The following is a 19022-nucleotide window of genomic DNA, read 5'->3' as shown; positions in this document are numbered from 1 at the left end:
GCAGGTGGTGCACCGTAATGAATCACATCCTCCACTGGCTGAAGACATCTGTTATCTTCTGAATGGCCTTCAGAAAAAGGCGAGATTAACAGTGCTGGCATATCCTGGCATCTTGGTTTTAAAAAAACTATCAGCACTACATGTTGTCCCCATCGGTGCACAATGGGCAGCAGGGGAGGAGGAGAGATCGTAGGGGAAAAAGGAGAGTTCAGCTCCAGCCAGCAAGAAGAATGCTTTGGGCAGAAGAGCTGGGTGCAATTCATCTTCCCCTGCCTCAGGCTTCTGGAAACAGGTATTACTGACTCAAGGGGCTAGGGCCAGCGCCTTCCTGTCTGCTAGGTCCTTTATGCCAGAACTGGTCGATACTGTGATGACAGCACTGCCTTTGGGAGAGCCTAAGATTTGGCCCTACATAAAAAACAGGCAGAACAAGATAATCCAAAGTAGAGAATACAGCAGGAATTGATATGGATAGTAAAAATTAGAGCTTTGCTAGCATGGAAATAAAGATCGACACATACATAGATGGAAACGAAAGGAAGAAAGAAAAAAAATCACCTATTGCTTCAGGGAGTTGCTCTTTCAGAACTGGCATGGGCATATTTCCTCCTGATACTTGGCCACTGGCAGAAACCAAATCCTGTATGCCATGACCACTGGGCTAATGGAATAGCTGAGCTCACAAGTCCTTATGCCTGTTACAGCATTATGAAAGTATCTCCTCCGGGTGCTTGGTTAGGAATCCGAAACAAGAGAGGAGAATGGGCCCTCAGCAATTCAGAATGAAAGGGAGGACTTGCCATCTTCAGTACAGTCACCAGCTTTTCATCTTCACATTGAGCCATGAAGTGGAATTGTTCGCTGCTCTCAGGATGGGCACTCTACCAAAGCAAAGAGAAAAACATTTGATACCCATCGGTCCAGAACTGTTTCACAAGCCTGGATATAGCTAGGTAGACAGAAATTAAAACTCAGTGTGGGAAAAATGTATATTAACTGTCAAGACAGGAATCCTTGCAACTTCATGTTAGGAGGGGGAATCATTTGTCTTTTATGGGGACAGACATTTGTAACGTGCCCAGGTTCAGTTCCCTTGCAGGACCATTTGACCTAGTGAGAAAAATATTAGAAAGACACTGCAGAAAGAAGCCAAGGGTATTAAAACCTTGCTGGTATGTGGAGACTAGGTAAGGACCTGTCGCAGTTGAGACAGAACAAACAACAACTCATAGTAGATCCAGATACTGATATTTATTTAAGAACTAACAAGACTAGAGCTCTTAACCTGCTTAGTATCTTGCTCACTTTCCCCACTTTTGTTTAGCCCAGCTGCTATCAAAATGTACAACCAGTACATACTGCTTGCAGCTAGCAAGTAGCAGGCTCGTGTTCCAGAGTACAAAAGTTCAGTTTTGGATATTCATGCCACACACACAAAATTATCTGCTGCCTGACAGCATTTACAATGTAAGTGGGGTTTTTTTGCGTACCACTGGCTCTACTAGTGACACAAAGTAAGTGTCGACTGCAGATCAAGAAAAGGAGGAGAAAGGGTAAGGAAGCTGCAAGGTTCCTCAATACCAAAACAAAGGTATTGAGTGGTGTTTATTAAAAGTGAGATCACAACCTTCAAATAGCTGAGTTATGTCCCGTGAGTAAAATTGGAAGGATCATAAACTCCGGCAGGTTAAATGTAAAAATAAAATAAGGCAGGCCAAAAACCAGAATGAGGAACAGGCTGTAAATGGGGTAAAAGCTAATAAATCCTTTTTTAAACACTTCAGCAGTAGGGAGTGTCTGTTGAGCCATAGATTATCGCTGCAAAAGAGAAGGTAAGGCCACAGCAGAAGAAAAGTGTGCTCTCTATGGACAAACTTGAGAAGGTTCCTGAGTTTATTTATTTATGGGGGATTTGTAGAGGATCTGTCTGATATTGAAGTGACTGTAGAAGAAGCTATGGGACACAAGAGCAAATTGAACCTTAATACTTTGGTGCGAGTGAATGATATCCACCTAAGAGCTTTGCCAGAGCTCACAGATTGAGTAGCTGAAGTGCTGGCTACAATGACCAACCCCTTGCTTAAAACAGTCTTGGGCCCCAAGGCCTAGAAAGTTGACAGATGTGACATCAATTTTTTAAAAAGGGTTCTGGAGGAGATCCAAGGAACTAGCAAAGCCTGAGTGAGCCCATTATTAGAAACTGTAGTTAAAAAAAAAAAAAAAAAGGAAAAATAGAATATACTGAGGAGGAGTCACCATGACTTTTGTAAAGAGAAGCCCTACCTCACAAACCTCCTGAAGTTCTTTGAAGGCGTCGGAATGTCTGTGGATAAGGGAGATCCTCTTCATAGAGTATGCTCAGGCTTCTAAAAGGCTTTTGTTAGTCTGTCACCAAATTCAGTCCTTGCATGGATATACAGTTGGTTGAAAGATAGTCAGCAGAGGATATAAATAAATAGTCAGTTCTGAGTAATCACAAATGAGATCTTCAAGCTTGAACAGGTCCTTGGGTGGCTCTGTCTGAGTAGCAGACAAAGAAGCAAATGCACTGTTAGGAATAGTCACACTGGAAAAGGGACAGAGAGGAAAACAGAGTGCCCTGGGGCCACTTTATTAACCCTTGGTGCATCTCACTTCAATATCATATGCTGGTCTCAGGATGGACGAAGCAGACTGGGAAAGTTTGGAGAAGGGTCAATGGAACAGCTTCGGTACAAGAAGCAGCAAAGTTGGATAGGGCTCGTCAGCCTGGGAAAGAGGTGGCTGAAGAGAGATCTGGCAAAAGTTTGTAAAATCCTGAGGGGCATGGAAAAGGTAACTAGCAAATGACAGTTCTTTGCCTCTTCCCACATAAGCACAAAGAGCATCACAAGAGATGAGCAGCTGCTCTGTTCTGACAGGCTAGAAGAGGTGCTTTTCTCATAAAATGTAGATCTCCTTGCTGTAGGAGGCTGTGGATGTGAAAAGTCTGCACAAGTGCAGAACGCAAATGTGCAACGTCATGGAAGAAAAATCCACTGTGGGTTATCAAGTACAAAGACCTTTGGCCCAGGAAGTCACTGAGCTGCAAAAATGTATGAGAGTATTCTGGGAAAGTATCACGTCCCCTTGTACTCTTGTGTAGACATTTGCTGTTGGCCAGAGTCAGAAACAGGTCCTGGGGAGATGGGCTGCTGGTCTGACCTAATGCAACTGTATTTATGTTATGGTTTTATGATCCTTCCATAAGAGCGGAAACCACATTACCCAGAGTATCTTGCCTGGGCAAAGCATGTGTCCTCATTTGGACTAGGACAGAACCAATTCTCCTTTCAGTAATTTTTTCTTTCATTTAAGTTTCTTCTAAGTAACTGCACTTTCTGAAGTTAACTACATGGGATGCTACGCGGCTGGGAAAGGCCTTACCAGGAGTAATGGGAGGGTGAACTAGAGGGCAGCTTGCAAGTCTGTTCTGATAATAGGTGTTTTAATTAAAAGGCATTGCAATTCAACGTGAAGCCTGTGACAGAGGGGAAAAAAAAGAAGGAAAAATTACACAAAGAAACATCTGAAGACAGCAGTTTGCACAATGCTCTCCCTGCAGGCTTCCTCCAGCTGCTGATGGTGTCTTCAAGCCACGAGGTCAACACTTCTTTCATAAACTCTTAGTTCCAGGACGTGATACATGCACCCCTGACACGTGCTCTTGCCCTCGCTGAAGCAGGGTCTTTTAAGTCTTTGTGGGTTGAGTCCTGGGTATTTACGTTTCTATCTTTAGTTACAAAACACAGTGACACATTTTTAACTGTAAAGCCTTTAGCTAATCATTGATAGACTGGTGCCTGTAAAAGAGTGCTGTGGTTATTCAGAGTCTACAACTTCCTCTTTTAAAGTTTAGTGCTTATATATTCCTTGGCTGTTTAAACCATATTTTCACCCTGTAGAGAGCAGAATTTGTGTGATATACAGATATCATCCTGGGATTTTCTTACCATCCAAAACAGGAACATGTCCTAGTAGTTGTTCAGTTACCATTTCACAAGCTGCCCCTCAGAAATTTAGTCTTGAAGGCAAAGTTTGGTATTTGCTGGAAAGAGAAAACAGGTTTTGTTACCCCTGTTGTTCCTGTTGCCCCTCCATTTGGGATTTTAAATAGGGCACGTATCTTTCCTGCATGAACTGATACACCTGGGCTCTCCTGCTCCCTCACTATGGCTGCATAGGTGAAGCTGCTATTCTGTGCCTGGAGAAGGACAACATTAAGTGCAGATCAGTGCTTTTATATGAATATTTACCCACCAGATAGAGATATCAGCTCATAAATGAAATGGTTTATAACCTGAATCCTCAGATGTAGTGTGTGCGTGACCAAGGGAAACATGCTGCAAAACGAATCCTACAAAACCCTACCAGTAGCCAGGGGTATATATTACTTTCTAAGAAGCCTAATGTCAGGGGGTAAGGCAAAGGAATAGACTAATTGAGATGAATGTTATGAAATTAAACAAAAAAAATTGCATCTAGGGAATCCAGAAGTTTCTCCACCGTTCATCTCGCTGACCATAAGACCAGCCAGCCTCCTGCTGCTGCAGCTGGCCAGGAGAGGCAGGACTTGAACTGAAGAATCTTCAATATGGCTCTTGCAAGATTGTCCCCTAATGTGTGTAGTAACTGTAATCAAAAGTGGTGCAAGGTCTGCACCTCCTGTCTCTACAGATAACAGTCAACCCAGAAGTGATATCCAGTCAGGATGTCTTTCAGCAGGGTGCTGCAGTGCTGCATGAGAGCACGATACTGAGTTGGAGTGAGGAGAAACACAGCATTCAGCTCAACATAATGACTCAAATCTGATCTGGATGTCAAAGCTGCAGGTGTCACCCTGTGGTAGGTGCTAGAGTCTGCAGAGGAATGTGGTTCCCTGCTTGGCACCTATGCTGCTGGTGGTCAAGGTTCCTGCTAACACACCCAGGATTGCAGCCCCACTGCAGATGAGAGCAAAATGAGCTGATGCAGTACAGACACCACTGTGGACCTGCAGACCCTGTGTCACCCGTTCTGACCTCAGAGCTGCCTTTGCCCTGTTCTCGCTCTGTTCCCTGCTGGAGCTGAGCAAGCAGCACCTTCCTGGGTGCCCCTCGGGGACAAGGGGAAGGAGAGAGGAGCGATCTCCTCTTTCCTTCCCCACAGCAGGCCATGCCCAGTCCCTCCACACAAAGCGTCAGAGCACAGCACCTTCTTTCGCCGTGTCCATCAGAAGGTGAGGACAGGTCCTTGCTCTTCAGTGAGATCACTGCAGCTGCACACCTTATGGGGGAGCAGGTCTACAGAGGAGGGCCAGCAGAGGTGAGAAAGACAGAAGAAAATCCTGCATCCTCCATCTCACCCATTATTCAAAGACTGAATACTGTAGCAATAGTTTGATGTACTTCCATCAACATCACAGAAAGCTGAGAAGGTATTGCCAGCCGCGTCCTGCATAGCACTACTATGATTTTTCTAGACTCTCTCTCAGGCTAGCATTGATAGGGGCAGTGAGAGGAGGGTATCTGTGTAGGGGATCTTTGGTTGAGATAGGAGAATCCCAAAAGGAAGCACAGAAAAATGAGACAACTTAGCAAAACTGACAGGAATTAATGAAGTGATTCTGTTCCCCTGTCCCTCTGTTTCCAGGTGAAAAGTCTTCGTCAGAACAATATTGTCTGTTCTATGTCTATGGGGTGAGGAGGGCTCTGCCTGCCCCGACAAATTGATTTCATTTTGGTTTTTATTACATTTTGCCTTCCAGGATTGTAGGTAAGAGAGAGAGGACTGGGAGTACGAGCTGTCGCAGGCGCTAGAACAACAGCAGCAACTACACTGCAGTGATCTAGGGACAGCTGCCAGCCAGCTGCCCTCAGAGTCACCTCAGCTTTCCATAGATGAGCTCTACAGAGTAACCAAGAACATTCATTATATGAGGGGGGGGGAAATCTGATATGTGCATAAACCAGCAACTAACTTTTGAAGAAAAATATGATGTGGATGAATTGTATCACAATTGCCAGTATCGGCTTTCTTTCATGCTGGAGTTTCTTTGGTCTATGTGTCAGGCTATTTAGACTGTGAGTTTTGCAACTGCAGTTGTCCCTGGGATTAACTGCTCTTGTCCGCAGCATATGACAGTTTAAGGCATGAGGTGAAAATTACAGGAGTCAAAAGGTGGGGATGGGCAGAATGTGATTACTTGAAACTATGCAACCAGGAGATAGGAGCCAAAACCAAAAAGCGATGTGCATTCTCCAGGCCTGCCATGTGGTGAACGAGCGTGATTTGTTGCTTTTTACTGAAGTGCATTGGGGTTGGGGGTTTTCAATCAGAAGTCAAGTTTGAATTGTTTCTCAAGCATTCCCATTTCTGAGTGATTGATCATTCGGAGATGAGCGATGCCAACTGAGAGCGTTTATGCAGAGGGGTTACAAGAGCAGGGTGAGAGGGATGCGTGGGTGACTGAAACACTTCAGTGGCTGCTGCCACTTCTCTGCCCCTGAAGGAGAGCTGTGAGCTTGCAGAGGTGGCTGGCAGGGACTGAAGAGGAATGCTAAATGGCTGATGGGGTAGCAGCTGTAAGAAAAGTCTTACAGATAGGTGCCATCCACCCTGAGGGCCATGATACCTTGTGCTGTCTACGAGGTTTGTACAGGCTCTGTGTGTGCATGTGATGTCTATGAGAGAAAGCCTGCTACTGCTGTGACTAAGTGATTTTTAAGAGATTAAAGGCTGTAGTAAAGTGATTATTTCCAGTTTTGTCCCCATAGCAGATGTGTGCTGTGGTAGGGTTATGACATGCAGGCATTCACAGTGTCTCTCTCTCTCTTTCTCTAGGTTCTCAAGCATCTGCGCCACTTAAATTTCACCAATAACATGGGGGAGCAAGTGGATTTTGATGAGTTTGGAGACCTGGTAGGGAATTACTCAATAATCAATTGGCATCTCTCTCCGGAGGATGGCTCAGTCGTTTTTGAGGAGGTTGGGCACTACAACGTTTATGCCAAGAAAGGGGAGAGGCTCTTCATCAATGAAAACAAGATCCTGTGGAGTGGATTCTCTAAGGAGGTAAGTGCTTAAATCCTCACAGCAACGTGTCCCAAGTTTCCACAAGCTGAAATTTGAACTAACCCTGTGCACTCCTGTATTATGGCTCCATGTCTCATTAAAAGACCCATTCATCTTACTGTATACATGGTCTCCACCCTAGTCATTCACACCCTCATTACAGACTTCTGGAAATAACGGGCAGCTGCTTCTACCCTCCTACACATTTCATGAGCCTGAGTATTAATGCTTTAAATAATGCCTTTTTTCTGGCCCAAGTCATTAGCTTGGAATTTTTTAATGCTGTTTCCACAAGGATGAGAAATTCATTGCCCAAGTCTGGTTGTTGACTAAGTCAAGTTTTCCTGAGCACAGTAGTTTCATTGCTGAAAACAGCCATCTCTTCCACTCCCAGTAGCTCTGTATCAAGAAATGTCTCTTCCTGCTCCTAGTTAAATCTGCAGCTGTTTCTGCTGGCTTTACCCTCCAAGTCCCAGAGCCTTCCACACACCCTTGCCTTGCAAACCAAACAGAATGAGCCCTGTCAATCTTCCCAGGTTAACATGGACATGGTGCTCAGTGGGACACGCCAGTACCTGCTACATTTTTTTAATCTGCCAGAAGGTGCTTGTACAGTCTCAAAAGTACGTGATGTAGCCATTGACTTCAGTCAGGCCTATATGCTCCATTTCTTGCATATATTAGATCTTTTCAGCATAACTGTATCGTCACTAGCAGTCAGGACTGTGTCTGCCCCACGTGATGGGAACGCGGTGCAGAGATCTCCGGACAAGAGCTGCTGTCATAGCTGGCAGCAGCCCACGCCAGCCTAGACAGAAACCCTGTCTCCCAGAGGGGACACTGAGCGGGCGTCTGGCTTGTGGCCTGGGAGGTGACACAGGGAGCGTTAGCTTAGAAATGTCGCTGCCAGGCCCTGCTGCAATGTTTAGACGTGTTAAATCAGCACCTGATTAATGAACAAGGCAATTCACTTCCAGGTGATTATTCACGTTGGCTGACAGATAGGTAACTGCTTCTGCAGTAGCTACGCTTGCCTAATACACTTATGCCATCAGTTAAGCCTTACCTTTACTCCTGATACCCCAGGTTCACTTATAGTTTAAATCCAGAGCTTTCTGAAGGAGTCATGGGTCAGACAGAGCATGCTACAGCTGAAATACTGAGCTCAGGCTTTTCTAAGCACAGCTGGAGACTCCGAGTCCAAACTACAAGTGGATTTAAAAAGCCCTGACATTCTAACCCTTTCTTCTGATCATTGCAAATGCCACTGACACCTCTTCCAACAGGCAAGATTATTTTTTTTAACGTAGACTGAGTAATTATATTCTCTGGGTCTAAATTCCTCCAACAGTGCAATATTTATCTTCATTCTCTGTCCTAAACTGTTAAAAATGCGACTGGATATTGCAGAGTGTCATGCCAGGGCATGTAAATTGTGTGCCAGTGAAGCAGTTTGTAATCTCTATGTCTGTGGCAGTTTTTTTTCCAGTGTATAGAGTTTGAATTTATTCCAGGTAAAAGGCTCTGCTCAAAGAGAGTAGCCAGTACTTTACTCCTTGAAGCCTTCTATGCCTCCGTCATCCTCAAAAAGATTAAATGTAGTTAATTTTAACACAGGAACTTCAGCATTGGCCAGACATGCAAAAGAACAAGTTAAAGAGTAGGTAAGATAGATAGATTCATTTTGGCAGAACTTGATGAAATTCCCCACAGAATACTTAAGAAGGCAGCCAAAGCAATCTCAAAAGTACTAGCAATTCATCTTTGAGAAATGTGGAGGATGGGTGATGTCTCAAAGGATTAGAGGAGGGGTAATCACAATACCTGTTTTTAAAAGCAGATATAGGAGAGCTAAGGGAATTACACACAATTGAGCTGAGCTTCAGTAACCTAAAACACTTGATAAAAAATATTATTAAATGGTTTATAAACACTTAGAGGATAACAAACTGGTAAGAAAAAGCCAACAGGGATCTGTCAAGATGAAATCATGCCAAATCAATATAATTTTCCTCCTTGGAAGCTCAATCAGTTCAGTAGATAATGGGGAAGCAGTGCATGACTTCAGTCAGGCCTTTGATTCAGCCCTGTTCAAAATCATCAGTGACAGCCTAGGGAAAGACGGTCTAGACTGATGAAGTCCTTGTGGTGGATGCACAACCTGCTGACAGACTGTCCCAAGGAATGTATATTAACAGCGCACTGTATTAATAGCAATAGGTATTAACAGCAAAGAGTGCTTCAGGTGGGGAGCTGCAGGGATTTGCCCTGCATATGTGTCTGTCCCATTAATTATGCAACCCTGATTAACAGCTTAGAAACAGGGTTCCCAAACTGTGCTGCAGCTGGACTTCACAGTGACAGGAACGGCGACTGCTCTCAGCTGCAGGCGAATACTGGAGTCAGAAAATGGGCATCTCCACGTAGGCATTGCCACTACCGAGGGCTTGCTTACCCCGTGGCTGAGGTCAATGCCTGCGCACGGGCGATTTCCAACCCGTACCCCAGACTCACTGCCGAAGTGCATCCACACAGGAGCTCCCTGGAGATCATCAGGTTCCAAAAAGGTGAATGGAGGCTTCCAGCCAGAGCAGCCCTTAAGTACGTACAGATCATGGTACTTCACTGGCAGCAGAAATGGTGGGTTTAACTCCCCTGAGCTGAGAAAGCCATGTTCTGTGTCAGCTCTCTTTCCTTAATTTAGTTGGGAAAAGGTGAGCTCACTCTCAGGTTGTGCTTCTGTGTAAGAAGGGCCCAGGCTTCCACTTACTATGCTGAACTCCTTGTTGTCAGTGTGCACTGGGCATGCAGTGAGCATGCCTGTGTGACCACTTGCTGCCAGGATATGACTGTGCCCAGGTGGGCTCACACACAGCATAAATGCACAGACAGCAGGTGACACAGCTCATCATTTGCAGCAGCAGAAGTCTGGAAGCCTTTGGATCTGCCTATAGCTGCTGATTTGCATCTTTTAGGTGCTCAGTGTTCTAAAAACAGGGCCTTTCTTTCCTTCATATGGGAACTCCTCTTGTTTAGTTAATTTACCTTTTTTGTTTCTGGGTTGGAGCGGGTCTTCATGAGAACAGGAGGAAGCGGGTTTCACGAAACTCTTTCGATTCCCATATATCATTAGCAGTCAATATGCAATATGTGTGGGATTGGGGATCAGCAGTCAGAGCCCATCATCTCCAAGGCTGACTCAAATTCCTGCCAGTAGAATCATAGAATCATAGAATACCAGGTTGGAAGGGACCTCAAGGATCATCTGGTCCAACCTTTCTTGGCAAAAGCACAGTCTAGACAAGATGGCCCAGCGCCCTGTCCAGCTGAATCTTAAAAAGTGTCCAATGTTGGGGAATCCACCACTTCCCTGGGGAGATTATTCCAATGGCCGATTGTTCTCATTGTGAAAAATTTTCCTCTTGTGTCTAATTGGAATCTCTGCAGGAGTAACTTGTACCCAGTACCTCTCGTCTTTTCCATGTGACTCCTTGTAAAAAGAGAGTCTCCATCTTCTTTGTAGCCACCCTTTAAATACTGGAACAAGAGCGATTTACTTTCTTTTAACCATCTAATGACTTTTTTCTGGTATGTGTATCGTGGGTCACATACCAGTTCCCAGTGCCCACAACACAGTGGAGATTACAAAGATCTGCTGATCTTCCCTACCATCCCTTGATGTGTTCTTTCAAACAAATATCACTGCAGTGGGTTGGGGAACAGCTATTGTGCAAAATGTGTCTGTTCTGTGGAGGGAAGAGGTGAGCCTCTGAGGCTCTCCATCCAGCATGCTAATCAAGCAGTAACAAACACCCTTGGAGGAAGCCCAAGGTCCTGCTGTAGGAAGGCTGTATGTGGGGCACTACCAGCATTAACCCTCCTTGGGCTCTTTTCTTGCAGGTGCCTTTCTCTAACTGCAGCAGGGACTGCCTCCCGGGCACCAGGAAGGGCATTATTGAGGGAGAGCCCACCTGCTGCTTCGAGTGCGTGGACTGTCCCGATGGAGAGTACAGTGATGAAACAGGTAATACCCACAGAGCTGCTTTGGGGTTTGCAGAGGACCATGCGAGCCCTCTGGGCATCACCTGCAGTTGTGCCAAAGTCGCTTCCCTGCAGTGCTGAGCTCGAGGCTGCCTTGCCAGGTGGCTTCACAGAAAGGCTGGAGGGACTTCTGAAGAGCTTACAGGAGTTGAGTCCTGTGGTCCTCAGGTCCTGTCTTCTGTTAAGCCTGCTTGTCCCTTCTGCTCTGAGTTAGGAAAATTAAGGCAGAGAACTTGAAAAAGGACTTGCATATAGGAAGCCTCTCAGGCAGCCACAAGCAAACTCCATTGCACTGTAGCAGTAGCTTTTGTTCCTCCAAAAACCTGGAGGAAAGAGACACACCCTACCCTAATCCTAAATTCTGTAGTTACCTGTCTGCCTCCGTCTTTTCCTCATGTTGTCTGGGTTTTATTTCATGCGTTACAAAGAAATAAAGTCCATTCCATCCCTGACTTCACAAGCAGAGAGTATTTCCCTTTACGGGGTCAGCAACCACAGCTTCTGTTGAGCACTGGCACTGCAAGAGACCAGAATCTCGGGGTCCTATCAAACACCCATGGACATCTTTTTTGTTAGTGTCAGTGGGAGCTTGGATCAAGCTACTCAGGTTCTGCAGCGGAGGGAAAAGGTAACAGTTTTAGAACTGGCTGAAAAATTCTGAATTTCCACACCATTAATGCTCCCTCAGCGTTGGGCATCCCCAGGGTAAAGAAGGCAAGTAAATCTTTTCAGAACAGTAGTCCCCTCCACACTGCAGAGCTCTTAGGATCTCTTCACATCCTTTCTGGCAGCACTGGTCCCAGCGCACCCTGCAGACCTTGCCTGAGATCAAAACTTCAGTAAGCTGCTTCCAAAACTGAACAAGCGTTCTCCTTTGCGAGAATCTAATTTGCGTCCTATCAGAGAGGAATGATAGCTTTTTAGCATGAACATATAGTTCTACAGGGTGCTCAGGAGTAGCATTTTCAAATGAAATAGAAGCAATTCTGGTCATGTGTAATAGGAGTCTTTTGGTGGTTTTCACATGACTTTGGGAGCTAGCACTGGTGTACTGGTGAAATTTGTGGGCTGAGGGGGAGACTGCCTTCTGACTCCACAGTTTCCTGCTGCAGTTTCAGCTGATGGTAATGCTCTTTATTTCCAGTGCTTGCCAGTTTTACAGGCATAGAGAGGAGTTTTACAACCAGTCTCATCCCGCTGAGACAGCGATGCTACCGAAGGAGACAATCTGTCATGTCCTCTCCCAGATGTTTGCTCCCACCCTTTCTTTGGGAGCGGTGCTGGTACTCATGTGACCATGGAGTGAGTTGGATCAGGTCTCTGGTCTTCCTGAAAACGAACTCTTGGTAGGCTGCGTTTCCAGCTGGAATGAGAAGCTGTGTGACCTCTAGTGCTAATGCAAAGGAGGGGGCAGGAATGAGCAGCCTTGGGGGACAAGGGAGATCTGATTTAGTCCCTTCGGTGGCAGCATGGTCTCTAAGTCAGCTCAAGACAACAGTGAAAGCACGTCTTTAGGATACAGTGCTAAATAGCTGCTCCTGCCTCTGGTAGAGGCGGTTGAATTCCCTGGTATGTGAAGGTAGCTCAGCCTTGCGTGCAGTCTGCAATAGGCCTCCAGGTCAAAGGCACAAGAAAAATAAAAATGATTGGCTGAATGGATGTAAATGAAATGACATGTGGTGATGGGAGCTTCCAACTGAGCTGTTGCATCAAGTGCAAGTTTTTCACGTGAACAGCTTAGGTGAGGCAACCAGCCATTAGGAAACCAGTATCGTGTCAGGTCACGGATGCTCTCTCCAACCATCCCTCCACAACAAGAGAGCTTGAAATCCTCTGCCCTCGTTAGCTGGGCATTCCCAGCTTTCTCATTAGCGTCAAGCTCTGCTCTGGGAGCTGTCCTCTGAGTCTCTGTCCGTGCTCAGGTGCAAAGCTCAGAGGGTGGTTATTGCTAAAGGAGGTTTCTGAATGTTTGCTCCCAGAACTCACTGCGGCCCTTTGCTATCCCGCTGGGATCCCGAAGGCTGAGGTAGGTTGTGACTTCCAGCTCACTGCTCTCAACCCCTTTCCACTGCCATCAAGGGAGTCATGACCCTCCCCACTAGAGCACAAGACCCCTTTGGGTCAAAGAAGAAGAGCAGAAGCAGCAGGTCCTTGCCTTTTGATCCTGGCAGCTCTTGGAGGCATACGTTGCCATCCCAGTAGGCACAACTAGTTTCATGTAGAGGAAAGAGATGGAGGCATCAATTTTCCCTTTGCAAGTATCAGTGGGACACTTTGCTGGGTGTGGGGAGAGCGATATCATTAAGACACATCTTCCCCTAATGTTCAAACAAGAAATGAGAGTGTGCTGGGAGTCAAGGGCATTGCCTGCCCTCAGGGAAAAGCAATTTAAACACTTCTAAGACTCACCTCCATGGAATATGAAATAGGCTCTCAAAGCACTTAAGGAGGCAGCACGTTTTTAATTTTCTCTGTAATAGAGACAGGCAGGATGTTTCAAATGATGATAAAAGTGTGAGAGGTATGAAGACAGACAGAAGTAGATGATAAAAATGAAGGAACAAGAAATAGAGAGGGACAGAGCCTACGTAACAGCCGATAGCAATCAAACTTTGCAAAATTTTGCCAAGAAATGGATCCCAAGAACACGAGTGCAGGGGCAGGACTTTTTTTAAGCTGGAACTAAGCATGCTTTATGTTTTGCTGTATAGCCCGTGGGAGGCTGGTTGTTTCAGTGCAAAACACTCTGAGACATCAACATATGATTCTGGGAACCTGCAGACACCTGAAGGGAACACCCCATGTATTTAAAGTGAAGGCCGGTGTGTAGCTGCCATATATGTCATCCCACATTTCAGCCTCTCATTCTGACGAACCTTCCCTCTCCTTGTCACTTCTTTTTCAGATGCAAGTGCCTGTGACAAGTGCCCTGAGGATTACTGGTCCAATGAGAACCACACGTCCTGCATCCCCAAACAAATAGAGTTTCTGTCCTGGACAGAGCCCTTTGGGATCGCTCTGACTCTCTTTGCTGTGCTGGGAATTTTCCTGACTTCGTTTGTCCTGGGAGTCTTCACCAAATTTCGCAACACACCCATCGTCAAGGCCACAAACCGTGAGCTGTCCTACCTCCTCCTCTTCTCCTTGCTCTGCTGCTTCTCCAGCTCGTTGTTCTTCATTGGCGAGCCCCAGAACTGGACTTGCCGTCTGCGGCAGCCAGCTTTCGGCATCAGCTTTGTCCTCTGCATCTCCTGCATCCTGGTGAAAACCAACCGTGTCCTGCTCGTCTTCGAGGCAAAGATCCCCACAAGCCTCCACCGAAAGTGGTGGGGCCTCAACCTCCAGTTCCTCCTGGTCTTCTTGTGTACGTTCGTGCAGATTGTCATCTGTGTGATTTGGCTTTACACGGCCCCACCATCCAGCTACCGAAACCATGAACTGGAGGATGAGATTATCTTCATCACCTGCCACGAAGGCTCCCTGATGGCCCTTGGCTTCCTCATTGGCTACACCTGCCTCCTGGCAGCCATCTGCTTCTTCTTTGCTTTCAAGTCTCGAAAGCTACCTGAGAACTTTAACGAGGCCAAGTTCATCACCTTCAGCATGCTGATCTTCTTCATCGTCTGGATCTCCTTCATCCCTGCTTATGCCAGCACATATGGCAAGTTCGTCTCTGCCGTGGAGGTGATTGCAATACTGGCTGCCAGCTTCGGGCTCCTGGCCTGCATCTTCTTCAACAAAGTCTACATTATCCTCTTCAAGCCCTCCCGCAACACGATCGAGGAGGTGCGCTGCAGCACAGCTGCCCATGCTTTCAAGGTGGCTGCCAGGGCCACGCTGAGACGGAGCAACGTGTCACGCAAGCGCTCCAATAGCCTGGGGGGCTCCACCGGCTCCACCCCTTCCTCCTCCATCAGCAGTAAGAGCAACCATGAAGACCCTTTCCCTCTACCAGCCTCCGCCGAGCGGCAGCGCCAGCAGCAGCGCGGGTGCAAGCAAAAAGTCAGCTTCGGGAGCGGCACAGTCACCCTGTCGCTCAGCTTCGAGGAGCCACAGAAGAACGCCATGGCCAACAGGAACGCCAGGCACAGTAACTCCCTGGAGGCCCAGAACAGCGATGACAGCCTGATGCGGCACCGAGCCCTGCTTCCCCTGCAGAACAGTGAGCCCCTCAGCGCTGAGCCCGGCTTCCAGGCAGCTTCCAGCCCGGAGAGCAGCTCACAGGAGTCAGTAGTGGGAGACACCAAAGAAGAGGTACCAAGCCCTGAGGTGGAGGCTTCCCTGCCGTCGGCTAACTCACGAAATTTTATAGGCACTGGAGGTGGCTCTGTCACAGAGAACACGGTACATTCCTAACGAAAGAAGATCGTGAAAAGCACACCAGCCCCCAAGAGGAACTTGCTCACCTCTTGCTTCTGAATGGGAAAGACAACAAAGACACGCTCCTGTGACACAGCCCCACCACACCTTACTGTTAGTGCTAGAGGGTAACCACATGTGCTTCCAGAGGAGGACTGTGTCTGGGGAGCCTTGGACTGACTTTGCGTTTGCTTTATCGAAACCAGGACATCTCAGAAGGACAAGTGAAGATTGCCTGTGGTGGGGCTTAAGCAGAAGTCTGCGTGCTGCCTCGCCTCTGTGAGCTTTTCCTGCCGGACTGCAACTCAGCTGACTATGGGAGGCACTAGGCAATTCCACTATACTCTGCTTTTACATTTATGTATAATATTCCTCTTTCCCACTATGTATAATATTCCCTCTTTATCCAGTATATGTGATCTGTAACCATGTGCATCAGGACAAAAGCAAGGTACACGGTTTCACGTGGGGAAAACACAGTTGTGGGGAAAATAAAAAAGCCCCCAACATCCTGCATGCTGTGTACAGCCAAGGGTGTGAACATGTAAAGTATTTAATGTGACAGAGCGCCCTGCTATTTATATTTAGTAATGTCCCAATCTCTCCTTTCTGCCCAGCAGGAAATACTGGACAATACTCTTCATAGACTCCATTGCACTAGACCAAGCTACTAGGTTCCTACTGGTTTCCTCCAGCTGAGGTAGCTTTACCTCCAGCCTGCCTGCTTTGGTGGAGGGGGAGAACGGCTTGTAAATTCACCACCACCCCCTCCCCCCCGAGAACGTTGCGAGAGCACAACGAGATGTATCCGTGATTGATTATGTCGCTAGTAGTTGTATGCTTAACAAAGTGTTGCTGCTGTAATATCCCACATGGCATATGTGGCTAACCCTTTCACACCATAGTCAGTGTTGTGCTTTGCCATATTAATCTGCCTCACACCTACACAGAGCATCATGCTAGTCTTGACGATACTGGTGGGCCTGATACAAAGCAAATGAAACACGGTGAAATGGAGGAGTTAGGGATGGAGAAGTAACCCCCAGATGTGGTAATACGATTGCAGGAGGGGGTGGATATCAGAAGCGTGTGTGCTGGTAGATGACTGGAAGAGGAAGCCACACAGGCCTGCTCTGAGACACATGCAGACAAATGGGTAAATTGGCTATGTTTTGGCTCCTATAGGCCACTTACTAGGTTGTTTCCCTCCTGGCCCATCTTGAAGAGAGGGCACCTAGCACAAGAAGGGTGGACCGTACCTGAAGAAAAACAGTAAGGACTTCAGCAGAGAGCATAGCAGAACTTCATTACTCTTGACACTGTTCCCACTCCCCCAAAAGCAGACGTAAGTGCTCCTGGTTTTGCAAGGTATGCCTGGTTCTTCTCCATCCGTGCTGGAAAGGCTGGAACTAAGAGAGTCATTAGAAGAGCTATTTGTTGCAGCCTGATGAGAGAAAAAGCACCCTTCGACAGCCTGGCAGGAGGGGTGGCGTTACGTTGCAGAATTTATTTCCTTCTTCCCAGATCCCATGTGCAAGGACACGCATCTGGCATGAAGATGTCAGTTCCCTCCTCCCTCATCAAACAAGAAGGTAGGCTAGACCCTTATGGAATAGTGGATGGACCTGCAGCTTAGTGTGAGCAGAGACGAACAGACTGTATGAATGCGCTGGGGAAAATACCACAATTCTCTTGTTACTGTTTTTTTCTTGGTTGTTCTTCTGCCAAGGCAGGCAAATAAAACTTACAGGTGACATTACTGCATAAAAACTTTGGTTTGCCACCTCCACTTGTTGCTGACAAGGAAGAAGGAGTTTTGGCTTAGGAGAGCAAAGTGGAAGTCCGTAACACCAAGGAGCACGCTATTAAGCCAAGTTGTTTTAACCCATTTGTTGATCTATTACATTCGCCTCATAGTGATCTCAAATTTTAATTACACCATGTAAGAGCCAGTCCAACTTTAGGGCCTGCAAATTACAATATTTCATTAAAGCTATGGCAGAGCAGGTTAAAATTAAAAAAAAAAAAAAATACTTTAAAAACACAAATCCTTGTGGCCACACTTTTGGAAACCACATTCTACCCCCTGACCCAGTGGGAGTTGCTCATTGCTTCTGAAAAACCAGGTCCCTTCCCCAGGCTGCTGACTGCAGCCTCTGGGCTTCAGTTTAAGGTACGGAATTGAGACCTGCAGTTTCCTGAGTCTAAATGCACAAACGGGGATGGGCACTAGATGGCAGAAAGGGCTAAAAAAAAAATACTTTGGTTATGGCTCACACTTCCAAAAATTTCAGTAGCCAAACAGTTTTAGTGCTAGTGAATCATTCCTACTGGCCAAAACCAGTACAGTAGACCCTGAACGGAAGCTGACAGCATTGCAAGCATAGAAGTGCTTAGAATGAAATGAAAATGACACAGGATAGAAATGGAAGACTGTGCACGAGCACGTGCAACGTGAGAAACAAAGTCACCATCTGCTGCCTTGTTTGGAGAACAATATTGACGGGCCATGCACACTAGATAATGTTGACATTTGGGTGTTTTTCATTCTTTGGGTGGTTTTCATTCTCCAGATGGTTTTTGTTCTTTACATCTACTTAAAAGGGATTTGTACCCTGGCACACGATGAGGCTCCAACAGCTGCCATAATTCTATAGCAACAGACCAACCGTGCTGTTTGCTGGGGAACCCCCATCCACCCTCACTGCACTGGTACCCCAAGCTCTAAGCCTCAAGCTCCACATGCTGTGTGAGCGCCACTGCTGCAGCGTATTCTAGTGATGCACACACTAGATGCAAGGGAAGTTCAGTAAAAAAGGACACCCTTCATGAAGGTGGTTTGCAACCAAACCTTTTTTTCCCATGCACAGAGGAGGGTATATGTTCTCATCCTGCCAAGTCCAGAAGAAGAGGTTTGCTCAGACGCCTGTCCAAAAGCCTGTCTGTGAGTCACACAAGAAAATACTAATGAAGACAAATTGGGTAACATCCTTCTGTTGAAAGCTCAAGCCTGAGAACCTCCACTGGCATGTCCCACCAGAAGTTGCCCAGGTGAATGGCTGCCCCATCCCACCCGCCATGGCCCAAAAACCCACCAGAAAGCATGTGCCAATGTGGTGATTCCTGAACCATCTGGTAGAGAAGCAACAGCAGTGGGGACAGAAGCAAAGGGTGTATCAACTCTGTGGTAGAATTGCCATGGGCAAACTTGGCTGGTGGGTAGGGAACCATCCCAGTGAAGAGCCCGATCCTTCACCCCCACTCTGCTCACAAACCCAGCAGAGCTCTGCCTGTCCAAAGCCCCAGCAGACCATTTATTTGCTCTCCACAGAGGAGTGAGATGATACCAGGGGAAAGAAATCCTTTCCCATTCTGTTTCATGCTTCTCCCCATGTCCTCCCTATCAGTGCAGGAGGTCCATTCAGTGTGCAACACCTGCTGCTGTTAAATTTAGGGTTATATTTACCAAATGTACGAAGAGATGCTGGGAAGCGGGCAGAGGAAGGTAGGGTTATGGTGGTGGTGTTTTTTTCCAAGGAATATGGATGTTT

At 46.7% G+C, this 19022-nt stretch overlaps 1 protein-coding gene across 1 annotated transcript in view; it reads left to right on the top strand.

Annotated features, from left to right (window-relative positions):
* CASR (calcium sensing receptor) overlaps positions 1-15468 on the top strand; it is a 43104-nt gene extending 27636 nt beyond the window's left edge. The window contains exons 4-6 of the mRNA XM_068401876.1: positions 6841-7071; positions 10972-11095; positions 14018-15468. Of these exons, the coding sequence (XP_068257977.1) occupies positions 6841-7071; positions 10972-11095; positions 14018-15468 (1806 nt within the window). The remainder of the gene's footprint in view (positions 1-6840; positions 7072-10971; positions 11096-14017) is intronic.
* The last annotated feature ends 3554 nt before the right edge of the window (positions 15469-19022 follow it).

This window comes from Nyctibius grandis, chromosome 5, assembly GCF_013368605.1.
Source record: "Nyctibius grandis isolate bNycGra1 chromosome 5, bNycGra1.pri, whole genome shotgun sequence".
In the NCBI taxonomy this organism is placed as follows: Eukaryota; Metazoa; Chordata; class Aves; order Nyctibiiformes; family Nyctibiidae; genus Nyctibius; species Nyctibius grandis.
This window is presented reverse-complemented; position numbering and strand designations above follow the sequence as displayed.